The sequence below is a fragment of the Schistocerca americana genome, chromosome 9, assembly GCF_021461395.2.
Source record: "Schistocerca americana isolate TAMUIC-IGC-003095 chromosome 9, iqSchAmer2.1, whole genome shotgun sequence".
Taxonomy (NCBI): Eukaryota; Metazoa; Arthropoda; class Insecta; order Orthoptera; family Acrididae; genus Schistocerca; species Schistocerca americana.
Genome location: NC_060127.1, coordinates 121,341,503 through 121,359,862, shown reverse-complemented (window position 1 = coordinate 121,359,862; position 18,360 = coordinate 121,341,503). Strand labels below are relative to the sequence as shown.

The window sequence follows — 18,360 nt, the reverse complement described above, 5'->3', positions numbered from 1 at the left end:
CTTATGGAACCAAACTGCTGAGGTCATCGGTCACTAAGATTACACACTACTTAACCTAACTTAAAGTGATGACCTTAGCGGTTAAGTCCCATAAGATTTCACACGCATTTGAACATTTTGCATTCTTTTATTTAACGCGAGGAGACAAAATGAAGTCTTTAGGTTTAGGAAGCCAAAATACAGATGTGCTTATTTTTATTCTGTCTATCGAACTCCAGGGCCACTTAAGGATTTCTAGCTCTTAAAAAGTTCTTGGAGCCAATCACATACCTGAGAACCTATTTCTTATGCTTGGTTCTTTGGTAGCAGGACCTTGGTTTCGGTGCACAAATTAAAATTCTCCCCATGTTTACATCTACATGTGTGTTTCACAGGCCACTGTATGGGGTGTGGTGGTGGGTATCTTGTACCAATACTAGTCATGTACTTTTTGCTGTTCTACTCACAAACAAAGCGACGGAAAAACGACTACCTACATGACTTTGTACAAGGCTTGATTTCTTTTATCTTATCTTCTTGGTCCTTACACGAAATGTTCGTTGGTCATAGTAAAATAGTTCTGCAGTCAAAATCCCAACGCACAGTTCTCTAAATGTAACAGATATAGTATCACAAAATCAAATTAATGCATCAGAAGCACGCTTACAGTTACGAGAGTCACTCCAAAAGAAATGCACACTATTTTTGTAAAAATACAGTTTTCATTCTGCATGTGTGAAAGTTTTACAGTGTGTTGATACATCCTTCCCACATGTTTTCAAACTTAGTTCAACCTGTTCCCATGAGAGGCGCCGTCACAGCATGTCTTCAAGATGGCTGCTACACTTGACGTTCGTTAGAAGCAACGTGCTGTCATAGAATTCCTGTGCTGTGAAAACTAGACAGTGGGAAATATCCACAAGAGGTTGAAAAAGGTGTACGGAGATGCTGCTGTCGATCGCAGTACAGTTAGTCGGTGGGCAAGCAGGTTACGTGATGAAAGCGGGCACGAGAATATTGAGGATTGTCCTCGCAGCGGCGGGCCTCGTACTGCACACACTCCAGACAACGTGCAGAGAGTTAACGTATAGGTGACCGCTGAAAGACGCATCACATTCAACGAATTGTCACGCTACGTTGGGATAGGGGAAGGAAGTGTTTGCAGAATACTGAAAGTGTTGGCGTTAGAAAAGGTTCGTGCCAGGTGGGTTCCCAGGATGTTGACAGTGGCTCACAAAGAAACTAGAAAAATGGTATTCAGGGAACTTTTGGAACAGTACGAGAATGGTGGAAATGAATTTCTTGGAAGAATTGTGACACGTGATGAGACATGGCTCCATCATTTTTCACCAGATATGAAGAGGCAATCAATGGAGTGGCGTCATGCAAATTCACCCACGAAAAAAAATTCAAAACCACACCTTCTGCTCGAAAAGTTATGGCTACGGTGTTTTTCGATTCCGAACGACTCTTGCTTGTGGACATCATGCCAAGTGGAACCACCGTAAATTCTGATGCATATGTGACGACACTGAAGAAACTTCAAGCTCGACTGAGTCGGCAAAAGCAGGATGTTTTGCTGTTGCACGACAATGCATGGCCATTATGTCAGTCAAAAAGCCATGGAAGACAAAACTCGGATGGACAACACTGAAACACCCGCCTTACAGTCCTGAACTGGCTCCATGTGACTATCATCTCTTTGGGAAACTGAAAGACTCTCTTCATGGAGCAAGGTTTGAAGATGGATGACTCCCTTGTGCACGCTGCCAAACAGTGGCTCCAACAGGTTACTCCAGAATTTTACCATGAGGATATACAAAAAAAAAAAAAAAAAAAAAAAAAATGGTTCAAATGGCTCTGAGCACTATGGGACCTAACGTCTGAGGTTATCAGTCCCCTAGAACGTAGAACTACTTAACCCTAGGACGCCCAAGCCTTTTTTCTAACTTGAATGTCTAAGGGGGGGGGGGGGGGGGGGTTCGGCGAGCCCACAGGTATTAAATCAGTTTACTGACGAAAAATTACGTTTAATTATGTATTTTAACTAAGGCATCGGTTTATAAATGTTGTTAATTGTTATAAATATTGGATTGAGTGAATAGAAAATTTACATATTGCAATACAAAATACAGATGTGTTCATATACAATAGACTACTCTGAGTCCTCAACTTCAAGGCAAGAGATATACTTCACAATTTTTTCTGAATGCCACTGTCCACAATACTGTTGTTTACTTAGATTGTTGTACTTCTGCTTCTTTGTTTTAGCTTTTCTTACACAAATATGGCACCGACCTTTCCCTGCGGGAGGCTGACGTGTTTCTGTTGTTACTTCTTTGATTTTCTTTTGTAGAGTAGTCTCCATTGATTGAACAATTTGGTTAGATAAGCCTCTTGCAAAGGCACTTCTTTCTTCTACCTGCAATTGCACTAGTTACATCCCAGCTTGCAGAAGATAAAGTTTCCGTTTGTTGTGTTTCTTTTCATTCCATCTTGGATGTTGCTGGATGTATACGGTGGTTGCATTGATAGCACAAATGTCGATGAGAGAGTAAAATACAGATAGAGGCCATCTCTTTGTTCCCCTCTTGCAGGTGTACATACGTGCCATTTGATCAACGGTATCAATTCCACCTTTAGTGGATTATAATATGCATTTATTTCGGTTTTATTCTTCTCTCTTCCAACAATGCCTTTATCTTGGTGCACTGTTGCCAAACATCAGTAAGTTTTTACTTGGATTCGTTTTTGCTGTGTAGGACACCAAAGTTACTGGAGGCCTACGTATTGGGAACTGCACTAACTCACCGCAAGTTTACAAGATAAATAACAGCTGACTGACATCAACAATCACTTCCTCTGAAAGTGAACCGATTGTTGTGAATACCAAGAATACCAACCAACAAGAAACTAACTTGCATTGTTGTAGAGATGAGAAACACGAAATCCTACTAATGGAAATTTTCTATAGCATGGAAGCTTAAGGGGGGCGGGGGGTTGTTGGACTCATAATAAGTTTATTTATTTTTTCTTTCATAGCAGGAATTTTCTATAAAATATATTGACACTAACGTTTCATAAAATAGCCAACAAACAATAACTCAAAGGGAACATGTAGTGTGAAAGTTACTTGGGCAAAAGCAGGGGACATAAAAAAATTGTGGGTTCAACGAACCCCCCCGCCCCTTAGGCGTCCTAGGGTTAAACCTAACTAACCTGAGGACTTAACACACATCCATGCCCGAGGCAGGATTCGAACATGCGACCATCGTGGTCGCCTGGTTCCAGACTGTGGCGCCTAGAACCGCTCGGCCACTCCGGCCGGCGTGCGGGTATACAGGCGCTGGTTCCAAGATGGCGTAAGGCAGTTGAGAGGGATGGAAATTATGTGGAGACATGAAAATATTGTTCCTAAGGGATGTATCTACACACTATAAAACTTTCAAACATGTAGAATAAAAGATGGATTTTAAAGAAAATAGTGTGCATTTCTTATGAAGTGACCCTCATATCATGTTGCACTACAGCCAATGTAGCAGCACCCTTCTACAATGAGAACTGAATTGTAACAGATAGAAAGCACTGACTGTGTTTGTTTTACTGAAGCAGAGTGGCCCTCAGTCTGACTGAAGAGTAGCAGCTGCCAGGGGAGGGGAGGGGGGAAAAGGGGCCGGGGTGACCTCTCCAGGTACTGACCTGAGCTAAAGACGCTTCCCTCGTTCGTGCAGACACCAGTGATCAGTGGCACGTGCTGGAAGTCCCCGGAGCACAGAAGCTGCGCGGGGTCCCTCGGGAAGAAGGCCCCACCCTCGGCGTCAGCTGGCTCCACCGTGCCCACAAATGGGAACAGCACGCTGCGGGCCTTGTCCTGGAACAACAGATACCTCCCATGCAATGACACGAAACCTCCAGCTCTGGAGAAACCACTGCGTGGCCAGTGCAACACGTACCTCTTCAGTGCGGCCGAACATGGCGTTCTCGACGAGCACCTGCGCCGGCTGCTTCCTCAGAAAGTCCACCAGCTGCTGGGAGTCGTCCGTCTCCAGTCCTAGGTGGGCGCCCAGTGCGAAGGAGCGAGCCCGCATGCGGTCGGAGCACACGCCGTCCGCCACAGCCACACCACTGTGCGCGATGGCTTTGTGGAAAAGGCCTGCCGAGATGGAGAATGAATAAAACTACACCATTTGTTCGTACTACACTACAGAAAATCTGCAGCTACATGTAGTCCATACAGTATAACCTACTCCAAAGTGCATAGCAGACGATACTTCCTACATTTATTAGTGTTCTCTCGAATTCCAGCAGCGAGAATAATTGCTTAAACGACTCTGTGTACACTGCAATTAGTCCCCCTTTGGGAGCAATATGTAGGGGGCTGTAGCTTATTCCCAGACTCAAGGCATAAAGTTAGTTCTTGAACATTTGTAAGTTGGCTACCGTAGGATAGTTTGCATCTATCTTCAAACGCCCACCATTTTAGTTTCTTTTAACATCTCGATGTCAGAGTACCACAGCTGAAACAAACTAGTGTTGATTTTCATTGTATACCTTCAATATCCCTTGTTAGTCCTATATCATATGGGTCGCACAAGTGTTTTACAGACCGATTGCTTTTCGCTAGTAATCTGTGAACTGAAGTCCGCCTCCTCCTTTATATACAAGTGAACCAATGTGATCATTCCATTTCATATCCCTAAAATCTCTTGTAGTCTGGTACTTCAGTAAGTTGATCGATTCCACATGTGATCCATTGATACTGTAGTCATAGGATACTGTGTTCTTTCGTTTTGTGAGGTGCTAAATTTTACATTTCTGAACACGTTTAAGTAAGTCTCCGATCTATACATAAATTTGAAACCTTATAAGGAACTGACCGATTACACAGAGACAATTATTGAACTATATGAAACAAAATCGTCATAACTTCTGAACGGTTTGCGTTAGGATGTCCAAACTGCACAATTGCCTACAGGGCATGATAGGAATTAGCATGTGTAATATGGTTTGGATTAATGACAAAGCCCACTTTCATTTAGATGGGTTCATAAATAAGCAAAATTATAACATTTGGGGGACTGAGAATCCGAATTTCGTGATCGAGAAGTCTCTTCAGCCTCAATGGGTGACAGTGTGGTGTGCAATCTCCAGTGACATAATTATTGGTGCGCTTTTTCTTGATGGTTACTACCGAACGGTACGTGAAGGTTTCGGGAGATGACTTCATCCCTATTATCTAATGTGATCCTGATTTCGACAAGATGTGATCATGCAAGATGGAGCTCGACTCCATCGAAGCAGGAGAGTGTTTCATGTCCTGGAGGAGCGCTTTTGGGACCACAACCTGGCTCTGGGATTCCCAGAGGCCACTGGCGCTTGCCTCAATTGGCCGCCATGTTGTCCAGATCTGAACACATGCCACTCCTTTTTGTAGGGCTATATTAAATACAAGGTGTACAATAACAACCCCAAAACCATTGGGGAGCTGAAAACAGCTATTCAGGAGGTCATCATCGATGTTCTGAACTTCACCAGGTCTTGTAGAATTTCACTGTCCCACATCATCGCCAATGCTGGCATGCATATCGAACTTTTTGTACCCTAAATCGGAATATTTGTAATGATGTTTACATGTTGAACAAAGTGTGTGTACGCCGTAGATTGTAACTATTTACGTTTTTTTCATATCATTATCCTTCTGAAATGTAGGGTTTCGCAGGGATCGAATGAAGGGTAGAGCCACGGGTCGTAACACATCTGAAATGTAACGTCCACTGTTCAAATTGCCGTCAATGTGAACAAGAGGTGACCGAGAAGTGGAACCAATGGCACCCCATACCATCACGCCGGGTGATACGCCAGTATGACGATGACGAATACACGCTTCCAATGTGCGTTCACCGTGATGTCGCCAAACACGGATGCGACTATCATGATGCTGTAAACAGAACCTGGAGTCATCCGAAAAAATGACGTTTTGCCATTCGTGCACCCAGTTTCGTCGTTGAGTACACCACCGCAGGCGCTCCTGTCTAATGCAGCGTCAAGGGTAACCGCAGCCATGGTCTCCGAGCTGATAGTCCATGCTGCTGCAAACGTCGTCCAACTGTTCGTGCAGATGATTGTTGTCCTGCAAACGTTCCCATCTGTTGACTCAGGGATCGAGACGTAGCTGCACGATACGATATAGCCATGTGGATAACATGCCTGTCATCTCGACTGCTAGCGAGGCCGTTGGGATCCAGCACGGCGTTCCGTATTACCCTCCGGAACCCACCGATTCCATATTCTGCTAACAGTCATTGAATCTCGACCAACACGAGCAGCAATATCGCGATACGATAAACCGCAATCGCGATAGGCTACAATCCGACCTTTATCAAAGTCGGAAACGTGATGGTACACATTTCTCCTCCGTACACGATGCATCACAACAACGTTTCACCAGGCAACGCCGGTCAACTGCTGTTCGTGTATGAGAAATCGGTTGGAAACGCTCCTCATGTCAGCACGTTGTAGGTGTCGCCACCGGCGCCAACCTTGTGTGACTGCTCTCAAAATCTAATCATTTGCATATCACAGCATCTTCTTCCTGTCGGTTAAATTTCGCGTCTGTAGCACGTCATCTGCGTGGTGTAGCAATTTTAATGGCCAGTAGTGTAATTACGCCGTTAATAATAATTAATCATATCAAGTGGTTAAATGTCGACATTGAGCTCTGTCAGATGCTTTAAAGCGATTCGAGACCGACAATGTTCAGCCTTACATTGGATGTGTACTTAGCGTGACACAAGCACTGTGTTGTATCGCATTTCATATCCTTAGGGTTGACGAAGTTTCCATGTGGACATTGTGTCTCAATTTTTTCCACACAGAAGTATCCAGAGGTGTTAAGTGTGTTGATCGTGCAGGCCAGTTTGTTTATCGCGAACGACCGTCTAACGATCTCCAAATGATCAGTGAAGAAGGTATGTGCAGTATGTGCGACACATCCATCATTTTGGTAAAGGATCGCTTTGGAGTGGTAAACAGCTGAGGGTTGTGGGGGGCCTAAATATTTATTGACCTTATTATAATTAATAAATCAGAAATTACTTGTGCTCAAGTACTGCCCACATCACTTGACAAAATCATAAACCAAATATTACTTTACGAAAGGAGAAAGTGTGTCTTGCACAGAATGGGTTCTTAGTGAAAAGCTAATTAAACAACCAATCTTTCCTATCGTTAGAATGAACACACACAATAAATCAGAAAACCTGTAACTAACTATAGTGATTAAAATTCTTCTGGGTATTATGCCGCGTCATCGCTACAAACTAACAAAAATAATAAACTAAAACCAACGTTTTGGCCGAATTGCAAAGGCCTTGCTCAGGGCACGACTCGTTTTGCATGGGGATACGTGCTTCTATTTATTACAGACTATCGATATCTGACGTCACTGTTGTAAAATTTTTAATTGGCCTTCTGATATGATTGACTAGTTATGACGTATGGGAAGATGGAAAGTAACAGGCTATTCGTGGATGTCCATGTCGTCAACGATTGGTAGCTGTTCGCCAATCAGCGTTCGGCTTCTGGTCGGCAAGTTTTCCTCCTGGCGTGCGTGGAAGTGGACTGTCAGTTGCTCTACAGCTGCTTGTGCAGATTAGAGGTGTACAAATTCCCCTTGCAGCCTGCTTGCCCCTAGCTCCTCTGCAACCATTCATGCAGGTCAGCCTGCCGCGACGTAAACACAAGAGTGCGCGTGTACTGAGGCATAGTGGGTAATGCGGCTGATACGGGCTCCCGCAAGCCCGGGCTACCTGGGTTCCCGCAAGGTTGCCAAGCTTCACGGGACCCGCTCAGCTTGCTGGGCCTGACAACAGGTTGCGCTGTCAAGCTACCGTGACTAGAGTAACCAGGTAGTTAGCCCGCAGTTCATTTATCGTAACGGTGGAGGCAGCACAATGAATAGGTCGAACTTTAGTGAGATTGAAAAAAATTGACAACTGGCGAATACATGCTGGTAACGAAACAGAGCACAAGTGCCGCATAGGAAACGTTTTCGTGTGTTTATGAGGCCGCTTCAAATAAATCGGTAGGTGTGTCTCAATGCAAACTATGTAAAAAGCTCTTAAGTACTTACTCGGGAACTTCGAGTATGTTACGACATGTGTGCAAATTTGACAAGCAGTTCCCTCACTCCGTAATTATCTTGAAAGAGGGCAAAGATTTAGTGGCCGAAAAGTGCGTCGAAATGTGTGCTAAGGACCTGAGACCATTTGGCAGTATAGAGGGAGAAGGATTTCTTAATTTAGGGCAGACACTGATCGACATAGGATAAAAATATGGCTCAGTTCGATAATAAAAATGTTATGCCTTCCCGAGTGACAGTAGCTAGGAAAGTTCAAACCTTAGCTCATAAAGTGCGCAGCAAAATGCTCCCAGATATACTGCATGCGATTCGTTCTGGTATATGTGCCAGTACAATTGATCTATGGACAGACAATTACAAAGGGGTGCATTACATGTCCGTGACAATGCATTACATAAATTCAGACTGGCGTTTGAATAAATACGTACTGATGTGCTCTGCGTTTCCAGACTGCCCAAAAACTGGCTCGAATATTCGAAACGAGTTAGAAGATGGCTTAGAAACTATGGGTGTTTCTCGTGAAGACATTGCCAAAATTACGTCTGTCACAGACCAGGGCAGTAACATTGTCAAAGCTCTCGAAATATATCAGCGTCTTCCATGCATGGCTCATAGTATAAACACAGTCTTGAAACATGTTCTGAGCGAACAGTTTTTGAAAGAAAATGTTCCAAATATATTAGCCATTCTTAATACAGTGCGGGCTACGGTTTCGTACTTCAAGAGAAGAGGTCTCTTTGTGAGACTGAACTCATCTTTAAAGCAGTGGGTTTCAACTCGTTGGAATAGTTATTTTGACATGCTTGTATCAGTCCATTCTCAGATTCATTAAGTGAAGGCTGTTTTACATAATGAAGGCGCCTCTGATAAGATGCTGGGTTATGACCGCCATATAACTGGTCAGCTTATAGAATTTCTTAAGCCGTTTAAAGAAGCCACAGTTGATCTAGAGGGTGACAAGGAGCCAACCCTACATTTAGTTCTACCGTGGTCTTATGCCTCAAAAACTCACTGTACCGTACGGGATAACGATGAAGAGGTTTGTAATTTTATTCCATCTGAATATTATAGAACCACTTGTGAAATATGTATGTTGAGAAAATGTATTTTCAGGGCATGAAACCATTGAAACAAGCCACCGATGCCTTCCTAGAACAGAAAATGTGCGTTAGTATGTTGCATAAAATTGCAACGTTTATGGTGGCTAACTACCGCACATTAAGAAAGTTAACCGAGGATGAAAAAATTGAAGTTTACCAAGCAGCACGACAGATGTGTGCTGAAGGTAAGCTCCTAAGATAATGCATATATTCTTCATCTACATGTACATGGATACTCTGCAAGTCACACGCAAGTCCTTGGTTGAGAGTTCATCGAACCACTTTCAACTTATTTGTCTCCTATTCTCGAATTTCGCGCGGGATAGAACACCTATATCTCTCCGTCTGAGCGCTGTTTTTTTGTATTTTATTCTGATGATCATTTCTTACAATGTAGATGGGACTCAACAATATATCTTCGCATGCGGAGGTGTAAGTTGGTGATCGAAATTTCATGTATAGATCGCGCCACGTCAGAAAACGCCATTGTTGTAATGATTCCCACCCCAACTCTTGTGTAATTTCCGCGACATTCTTTCCCCTGTTTCACGATAACACCAAACCAGCTGCCCTTATTTAGACTCTTTCGACCTCTTCCGTCAGTCGTGAGGCTCTCCAATTGCGTAGGAATGCTCCAAAAGAGTGTTTTGTCATTAAAACGCCTACAGCATTTTCTGTGTGTCCATTCCTATTTAAGTAGGTCGTAATTGTAATCAGAGGTATTAAGTAGAATCTACAGCCTTTAGATTTGACTGTTTGATCTTGTAAACGAAGTTTAACGGACTTAGTTTAGTACACACAGGGATAACCTCGCTCTTGTCATTATTTATTGCAAACTGCTAATTTTCACACCAAAAATATATACCTTATTTAAATCGTTCTGCAGTTAGTTTTGATCTTCTGGTGACTTTACTTGACGATAAATGATAACATCATCTAAAAACTATTACAATTTCAACTATGTGTAGTACGATCTTCACATTATTCTGCAGATATTAATTGGAACCTGTACAGTTTCAGTACAAGTGCCCAATCACAGCACCCAAGAAACAAATCCAGGGCCGTACAAAATGGCGAAATTTGAGGACTGGGCAGAACAGCTTCCTCTCCTACATGATGAAGTCAGCAGATACTTGCAAGAACACTGTGTGAACGAGGGAGGTATTCTATAGTGGTGGAAAAATAGCTCCCAGCGACTTCTTCGACTTGCGTGTGTGGCAAGAAAAATATTAAATATACCAGCCACTAGTGCCTCTAGTGAGAGAATTTTTAGTTGCGCTGGAAACCTAATTAGCGAAAAACGATCACGTCTTAATGCAGACAGACTTAACGATCTCGTCATAATTAATTCAAACACTAATCAGCAGACACATTAAGAATACAGTAGAACATTGGACAGGAAACTATGAGTTTGAGCGCAAATTTACCAATTAAGAGTGCAGATTTCTTTCTTGTGCTTTCTGGCCGTCAACATCTGAGATAGAAATTTTGTAATGCATACAGTTCATTTTTATTTTAGACTAAACTTTCTGATTTCAATCCTCCCAAGTGACATTTATTATTGTTTGTAAACCATTTTCTGTTACTTGTGTTTGCAAAAGTATTCAAATATTTTTAGGAGTATCTGGTTTGGCCAAAATAATACTTTCAGGGGAACTGAAGGAAAATTTGTAAATATTTTATGTTGAAAAGTGTTCTGCAAAATAAAATATTCATTTGTGGATTAAGGCAATACACATTAAGAGTTTAAATTACAATTTATTTTGTTGAGTTCCACACACATTGCAAAATGTAATTTTATTCTTGTATTTCTATATTAAGGGGAATCCCACATGCAGAGTCAAGATGCTGAAGACCTAGACACTACAAATGCTCCTAAAATGAAGAGCGTCTTTTTCCATGAATGTATTGTAGTAGGAATATAATGGAAACTCTGAGCCACTCTCCACAGCGTCTACATCTGCGTCATGAGGATTCAGACTCGTCGTTTAGGTCTGTGTTATGAGGGTCTACAGTCGTCGTTTAGGTTTGCATCATGCAAGTAAACACTCGTCGTCTTAGTCTACATCATGATGGTCCGAAATATGTTCCCTCATGACGCAGACCTAGACTACAAGTGTAGACTCTCATGACGCAAACGTAGGCGCCGCGAAAAATGGCTCAGGGTCGCCATTGTATTCCCAGTACTTTAGTTTTTAGACGAACTGGATACGAAACAGGTCCTTCGATTTTGTTAAAATGCATTTTGGCAATTTAGAATGATTTTGCCAACTTCGAATGAATTCACAGAACCAGTAAAATACATCCTGGAAACGTAGTTAAATATTTATATAATTGGTGTCATACTTGGCTGAAACATACTAAAGTTAAAGACTCTAGACTTCCAAAATCTTAATTTGGTTCTCATTGCAGGACACTGGTTAATAGGGGCGTAGATAATTTATTCTTCTGGGGAGGTGACCAATCTTCTTTTTGGGGGGTGGAGGTTCACTTCTTTAGTATAAATATCCATCCGTTTCGGTGTTGAAAAGTGCAGCACAGACTGCATTGTGTTGCCTGGGCATTTATTTATTCCACGCTCTCGTAGTCCATCTTTCCTCCCCTATTTTCTCTGTATCCATTTAGTCCTCTCCCACTATCTCTCTGATCACCTCCCCCCCCCCTCCCCATCCGTTGGCCAGCCGGAGTGGCCAAGCAGTTCTAGGCGCTACAATCTGGAACCGCGCGACCGCTACGGTTGCAGGTTCGAATCCTGCCTCGGGCATGGATGTGTGTGATGACTTTAGGTTCGTTAGGTTTAAGTAGTTCTAAGTTCTAGGGGACTGGTGAACTCAGAAGTTAAGTCCCATATTGCTCAGTGCCATCTGAACCATTTCTGAACCCATCCCTTGGCCCATCTCCCCCACCCTCTATCCTTCTCCTCGTCCTCTCTCTGTTGGATTCCGCCACCTCAGTTCATCTCCTCTTCACCTATCTATGAAAACTCATATATATCTGTCAACTTTTGTGGTGATCAGTGAATCAATGTCAAAGTTTATTGCTAGGTAGCATTTATTGTAATACTTTTTGATACGCAGCATTGATAGTTTTGTTTTCTGGTGCGAAAACAATTGAAGTTGAAGGTGTCCCGACAGGGGAATATGCGACATACAAATGGCCATGTGAAAAACATGATTTTCAAGATTGATGCCACAAGCATATAACAACTGCCCTTGCGATTTATCTATCGACATGGAAAATGAAAGCTGCACTGGAAATTATAACTGTTTAAAGTCGAATGGCATGTCGGTCGGAATCTTAGTGATACTGGAATCGAACTGACTTCACTTGTGTACTTTCCTTTTAAAATTGTGGCTTCGATTACGTTGTTCTTTAATTTCTTCCCAGCAAGCCGAGTGCCGTTACAAAGACGTGGCTGGTTTACCTTTCGCAACATAATGATTGCCGATCCGACTTAATTACAGATTGGGAGGAGGTAATCCGGGGAAATCCAGCGAATTTAAAAATTCCGTAGGATAGCTGACTACATCATCTTGGTTAGTAACGGAATAAACCGACTTGCATGTCAGCAATTCGCCAGGTGTCATATTTTGAATTCGAAAATTCATTTCGTTAACATCAAGGTTTTTTGCAGCCAATATAACACGTTCACTCAACCAAAAATGGTTTGCAACTGTTAAACGACATTTGCTGTGCGCGACTTGTCAAACACGATGACTGTGAATGTGTCAGACAGCTCTCAAATTTCAAAACGATCATAGACATTTCGTTTAAAAGAAATGTATGTATACACACACACACACACACACACACACATATATATATATATATATATATATATATATATATATATATATATATATATACATGCACATGTAAATATTCAAAAACCTTCTCCATGGAAACATGCGTACATAGTGAACTTTCATGATAATCCGCAAACGAAGGTACTCTATTCAATGTACTGTCCGAAATATTATGTAGACAGTGATGTTCCTCTTGATGGTCAAGTGTGCAAAATTTCTTCAAGATCGGAATAAAATTGTAGGTTGGTGTAGAAGTATGTAAGTAAAGTACCCTCCGCCATGCACCATTCAGAATTTTAAGCAGACAGCGCCCTTCATCCTGCTTTGAGTATCAAGTGCGCCAAATTTCATCAAGATCGGAATAAATACGTACAATTTGTCGAATTCCGTTACGTAAAGGAACCTCTGCTATGCACCATACGAAATTTTATGTTGACTGTGACCTTCCTCTTGGTTTCAAGGTATAGTGTGCAAAATTTCATCAAGATTGTATGCAATACAAACTCACGGACACAATGAAAACGCACTTTCAGTTTTTGTCAAATTTTCCAATTTTTCGGTCGATTTTCGAAAAATCTATATAAATAAAAATTAATTGCCAAATGTGTTGATAAGCGTAAAACTCGAGAACGGCTGGACCAATTCTGCTAATTTTTATTTTTGCTGTGTTCGTAATTCTCAGGACAAGCCGCCGATGCCTTCCTAGAACAGAAAATGTGCGTTAGTATGTTGCATAAAATTGCAACGTTTATGGTGGCTAACTACCGCACATTAAGAAAGTTAACCGAGGATGAAAAAATTGAAGTTTACCAAGCAGCACGACAGATGTGTGCCGAAGGTAAGCTCCTAAGATAATGCATATATTCTTCATCTACATGTACATGGCTACTCTGCAAGACACACGCAAGTGCTTAGTTGAGGGTTCATCGAACCACTTTCAACTTATTTGTCTCCTTTTCTCGAATTTCGCGCGGGATAGAACACCTACATCTCTCCGTCTGAGCGCTGCTTTTTTGTATTTTATTCTGATGATCATTTCTTCCAATGTATATGGGAATCAACAATATCTCTTCGAATTCGGAGGTGTAAGTTGGTGATCGAAATTTCATATATAGATCGCGCCACGTCAAAAAACGCCATTGTTGAAATGATTACCATCCCAACTCTTGTGTAATTTCCGTGACACTCTTTCCCCAGTTTTACGATAATACCAAACCAGCTGCCCTTATTTAGACTCTTTCGACCTCTTCCGTCAATAGTAAGGCTCTCCAACTTCGTAGCAATGCTCCAAAAGAGTGATTTGTCATTAAAACGCCTACAGCATTTTCTGTGTGTCCATTCCTGTTTAAGTAGGTCGTAATTGCAATCAGAGGTATTAAGTAGAATCTACAGCCTTTAGATTTGACTGGTTGATCTTGTAAACGAAGTTTAACGGACTTAGTTTAGTACACACAGGGATAACCTCGCTCTTGTCATTATTTATTGCCAACTGCTAATTTACACACCAAAAATATATACTTTATTTAAATCGTCCTGCAGTTAGTTTTGATCTTCTGGTGACTTTACAGGACGATAAATGATAGCATCATCTAAAACCTATTATAATTTCAACTATGTGTAGTACGATCTTCACATTATTCTGCAAATATTAATTGGAACCTGTACAGTTTCAGTACAAGTGCCCAATCACAGCAACCAAGAAACAAATCCAGGGCCGTACAAAATGGCGAAATTTGAGGACTGGGCAGAAGAGCCTCCTCTCCTACATGATGAAGTCAGCAGATACTTGCAAGAACACTGTGTGAACGAGGGAGATATTCTACAGTGGTGGAAAAATAACTCCCAACGACTTCCTCGACTTGCGTGTGTGGCAAGAAAAATATTAAATATACCAGCCACTAGTGCGTCTAGTGAGAGAATTTTTAGTTGCGCTGGAAACCTAATTAGCGATTGTCCTGAGAATTACGAACACAGCAAAAATAAAAATTAGCAGAATTGGTCCAGCCGTTCTCGAGTTTTACGCTTATCAACACATTTGGCAATTAATTTTTATTTATATAGATAAGTAGCCCGAAATATACGCGTAAAGGAAGAATATACAAATAACACCCAATATGTTTTTACCTGAAATTAATACATATATATATATATATATATATATATATATATATATATATATATATATATATATATATATATATATATATATATATATATATACTCCTGGAAATTGAAATAAGAACACCGTGAATTCATTGTCCCAGGAAGGGGAAACTTTATTGACACATTCCTGGGGTCAGATACATCACATGATCACACTGACAGAACCACAGCCACATAGACACAGGCAACAGAGCATGCACAATGTCGGCACTAGTACAGTGTATATCCACTTTTCGCAGCAATGCAGGCTGCTATTCTCCCATGGAGACGATCGTAGAGATGCTGGATGTAGTCCTGTGGAACGGCTTGCCATGCCATTTCCACCTGGCGCCTCAGTTGGACCAGCGTTCGTGCTGGAGGTGCAGATCGCGTGAGACGACGCTTCATCCAGTCCCAAACATGCTCAATGGGGGACAGATCCGGAGATCTTGCTGGCCAGGGTAGTTGACTTACACCTTCTAGAGCACGTTGGGTGGCACGGGATACATGCGGACGTGCATTGTCCTGTTGGAACAGCAAGTTCCCTTGCCGGTCTAGGAATGGTAGAACGATGGGTTCGATGACGGTTTGGATGTACCGTGCACTATTCAGTGTACCCTCGACGATCACCAGTGGTGTACGGCCAGTGTAGGAGATCGCTCCCCACACCATGATGCCGGGTGTTGGCCCTGTGTGCCTCGGTCGTAAGCAGTCCTGATTGTGGCGCTCACCTGCACGGCGCCAAACACGCATACGACCATCATTGGCACCAAGGCAGAAGCGACTCTCATCGCTGAAGACGACACGTCTCCATTCGTCCCTCCATTCACGCCTGTCGCGACACCACTGGAGGCGGGCTGCACGATGTTGGGGCGTGAGCGGAAGACGGCCTAACGGTGTGCGGGACCGTAGCCCAGCTTCATGGAGATGGTTGCGAATGGTCCTCGCCGATATCCCAGGAGCAACAGTGTCCCTAATTTGCTGGGAAGTGGCGGTGCGGTCCCCTACGGCACTGCGTAGGATCCTACGGTCTTGGCGTGCATCCGTGCGTCGCTGTGGTCCGGTCCCAGGTCGACGGGCACGTGCACCTTTCGCCGACCACTGGTGACAACATCGATGTACTGTGGAGACCTCACGCCCCACGTGTTGAGCAATTCGGCGGTACGTCCACCCGGCCTCCCGCATGCCCACTATATGCCCTCGCTCAAAGTCCGTCAACTGCACATACGGTTCACGTCCACGCTGTCGCGGCATGCTACCAGTGTTAGACTGCGATGGAGCTCCGTATGCGACGGCAAACTAGCTGACACTGACGGCGGCGGTGCACAAATGCTGCGCAGCTAACGCCATTCGACGGCCAACACCGTGGTTCCTGGTGTGTCCGCTGTGCCGTGCGTGTGATCATTGCTTGTACAGCCCTCTCGCAGTGTCCGGAGCAAGTATGGTGGGTCTGACACACCGGTGTCAATGTGTTTTTTTTCCATTTCCAGGAGTATATATATATATATATATATATATATATATATATATATATATATATATAATGTTGGGATTTGTCTTTTGGTGCTCAGGTAAAATAAAAATTTTTGATTAACGTTCATAATACGACAATGACGCGCGCAGACTAAACGGCTCCGTAGCGCAGCTCAGCAGTAATATGGGCAGGCAGGCAGTTTCCCGCAGCCTGCCTGGGTTGGGTCGCGCTTGGCTTGGCTGGGAGTGAAGCAGCCTGCCCGTTCTGTTGACAACGCGCGGCGGCCCGCCCGCCTGGCCACTGGGCAAGCATGGGCGGGTTAAAAGCGGAACATTTACACCACCAGTGCAGATACGTCCGTGTCCCGTGTAGCTTCTGCCCCGCGACCGCTCGTGGCCCGTTGGACTGGGATGGCCGGCAGCCAGGACGCCGGGACATTGTAGCCATCATCTCTGTTGATGTTGTCAGGTTGCTTCATAATTTCGATCGCCTCCCGTATTTTGTGTTCTCTCATCCACGATTCTTTCGCCAGTACTCGGGATTCCTGGAACCTGATAGGTCGTCCACAGTCACGCTGGTGTTCCGCTATCGCCGATTTATTATGTTGTTATAATCGTTCTATTACTGGTAAGCTGACAGGTCTCCCTGTTTCTCTTATGTAGGTAGCTCCGCACTCACACCGTAGTTCGTAAACACCTCCAGTGTTTAGATTGTTGACTGCATCCTTGGTGGAACCTATTATTTCGTGGATCCTGTGACTACTTCGAAAAATCGGTTTGAAACCTCGTCGGCGGAGGACGTTGCCTAGCCGTTCACTGTCGCCTTTTACAGAAGCCGAACGTTGATTCGCGGACAGCTACCAATCGTTGACGACATGGACATCCATGAATAGCCCCTTTCTTTCCATCTTCCCTTACATCTTGACTACCCAATCATATAAGAGGGCCAGTTAAAAGTTTTACAGCAGCGACGTCAGACATCGATAGTCTGTAATAAATAGAAACACCTATCCCCATGCAAAACCAGTCGTGCCCTGAGGAAGGCCGTTGCAATTCGGCCGAAACGTCGGTTTTAGTTTATTATTGTTGTTAGTTTTTAGTAATGACGCGGCATAATACCCAGAAGAATTTTAGTCACTATGACACCGGCCGCGGAAGCCTACGTTCTTATATCTATAACTAATTACTATACAGGTGTAAAGAACAATAGCAAAAAGAGACTATTTTCCAGCACAGGATTGCTATTAGACTTACACCTTTGATTCCACCGGTTTTTCTCGAATTCGGGACTTTATTGGAAGAAACTTACAAAAACTTTACGATTTAAGGCACTGGCCATCGCTGGTCATTACTTTTTCCCGGCTTTCGGGCAGCATGCGAATCCGGTGGCGAAAAATGTCGGCGTCTTTTGAGGAGATCCTTGAATCGATTAAATTTGGAACTTATTTCATGCGAGGTGACCGGAGGTGTTGGTCAACCACGCCGTGCGCCATTGATCAGAATGGTGTAGGTCATGGGAGTCAGAGGCAACAGTGTCTGAAGAATACGGCGGGTGAGGTAGGACTCCCCATTTCAATGTTTCCATGTATGTTTTGATGGGTTTCTCAACAAGAGTTCGAGCACTGTCATTCTGCGAAACCACCTTTTCATGTCTTCGGCTGTATTGTAGCAGTCTGTCTTACAGTGCTCGACCCAAACGCATCAATTTATTTCGATAACT

At 43.2% G+C, this 18,360-nt stretch overlaps 1 protein-coding gene across 1 annotated transcript in view; it reads right to left on the bottom strand.

Moving 5' to 3' along the window:
• The window catches only part of LOC124551017 (esterase FE4-like), a 290,102-nt gene that overhangs the window by 217,528 nt on the left and 54,214 nt on the right, over positions 1 to 18,360 (bottom strand). The window contains exons 5-6 of the mRNA XM_047125864.1: positions 3,933 to 4,132; positions 3,679 to 3,850 (exon numbers count right to left, since the gene is read on the bottom strand). Of these exons, the coding sequence (XP_046981820.1) occupies positions 3,679 to 3,850; positions 3,933 to 4,132 (372 nt within the window). The remainder of the gene's footprint in view (positions 1 to 3,678; positions 3,851 to 3,932; positions 4,133 to 18,360) is intronic.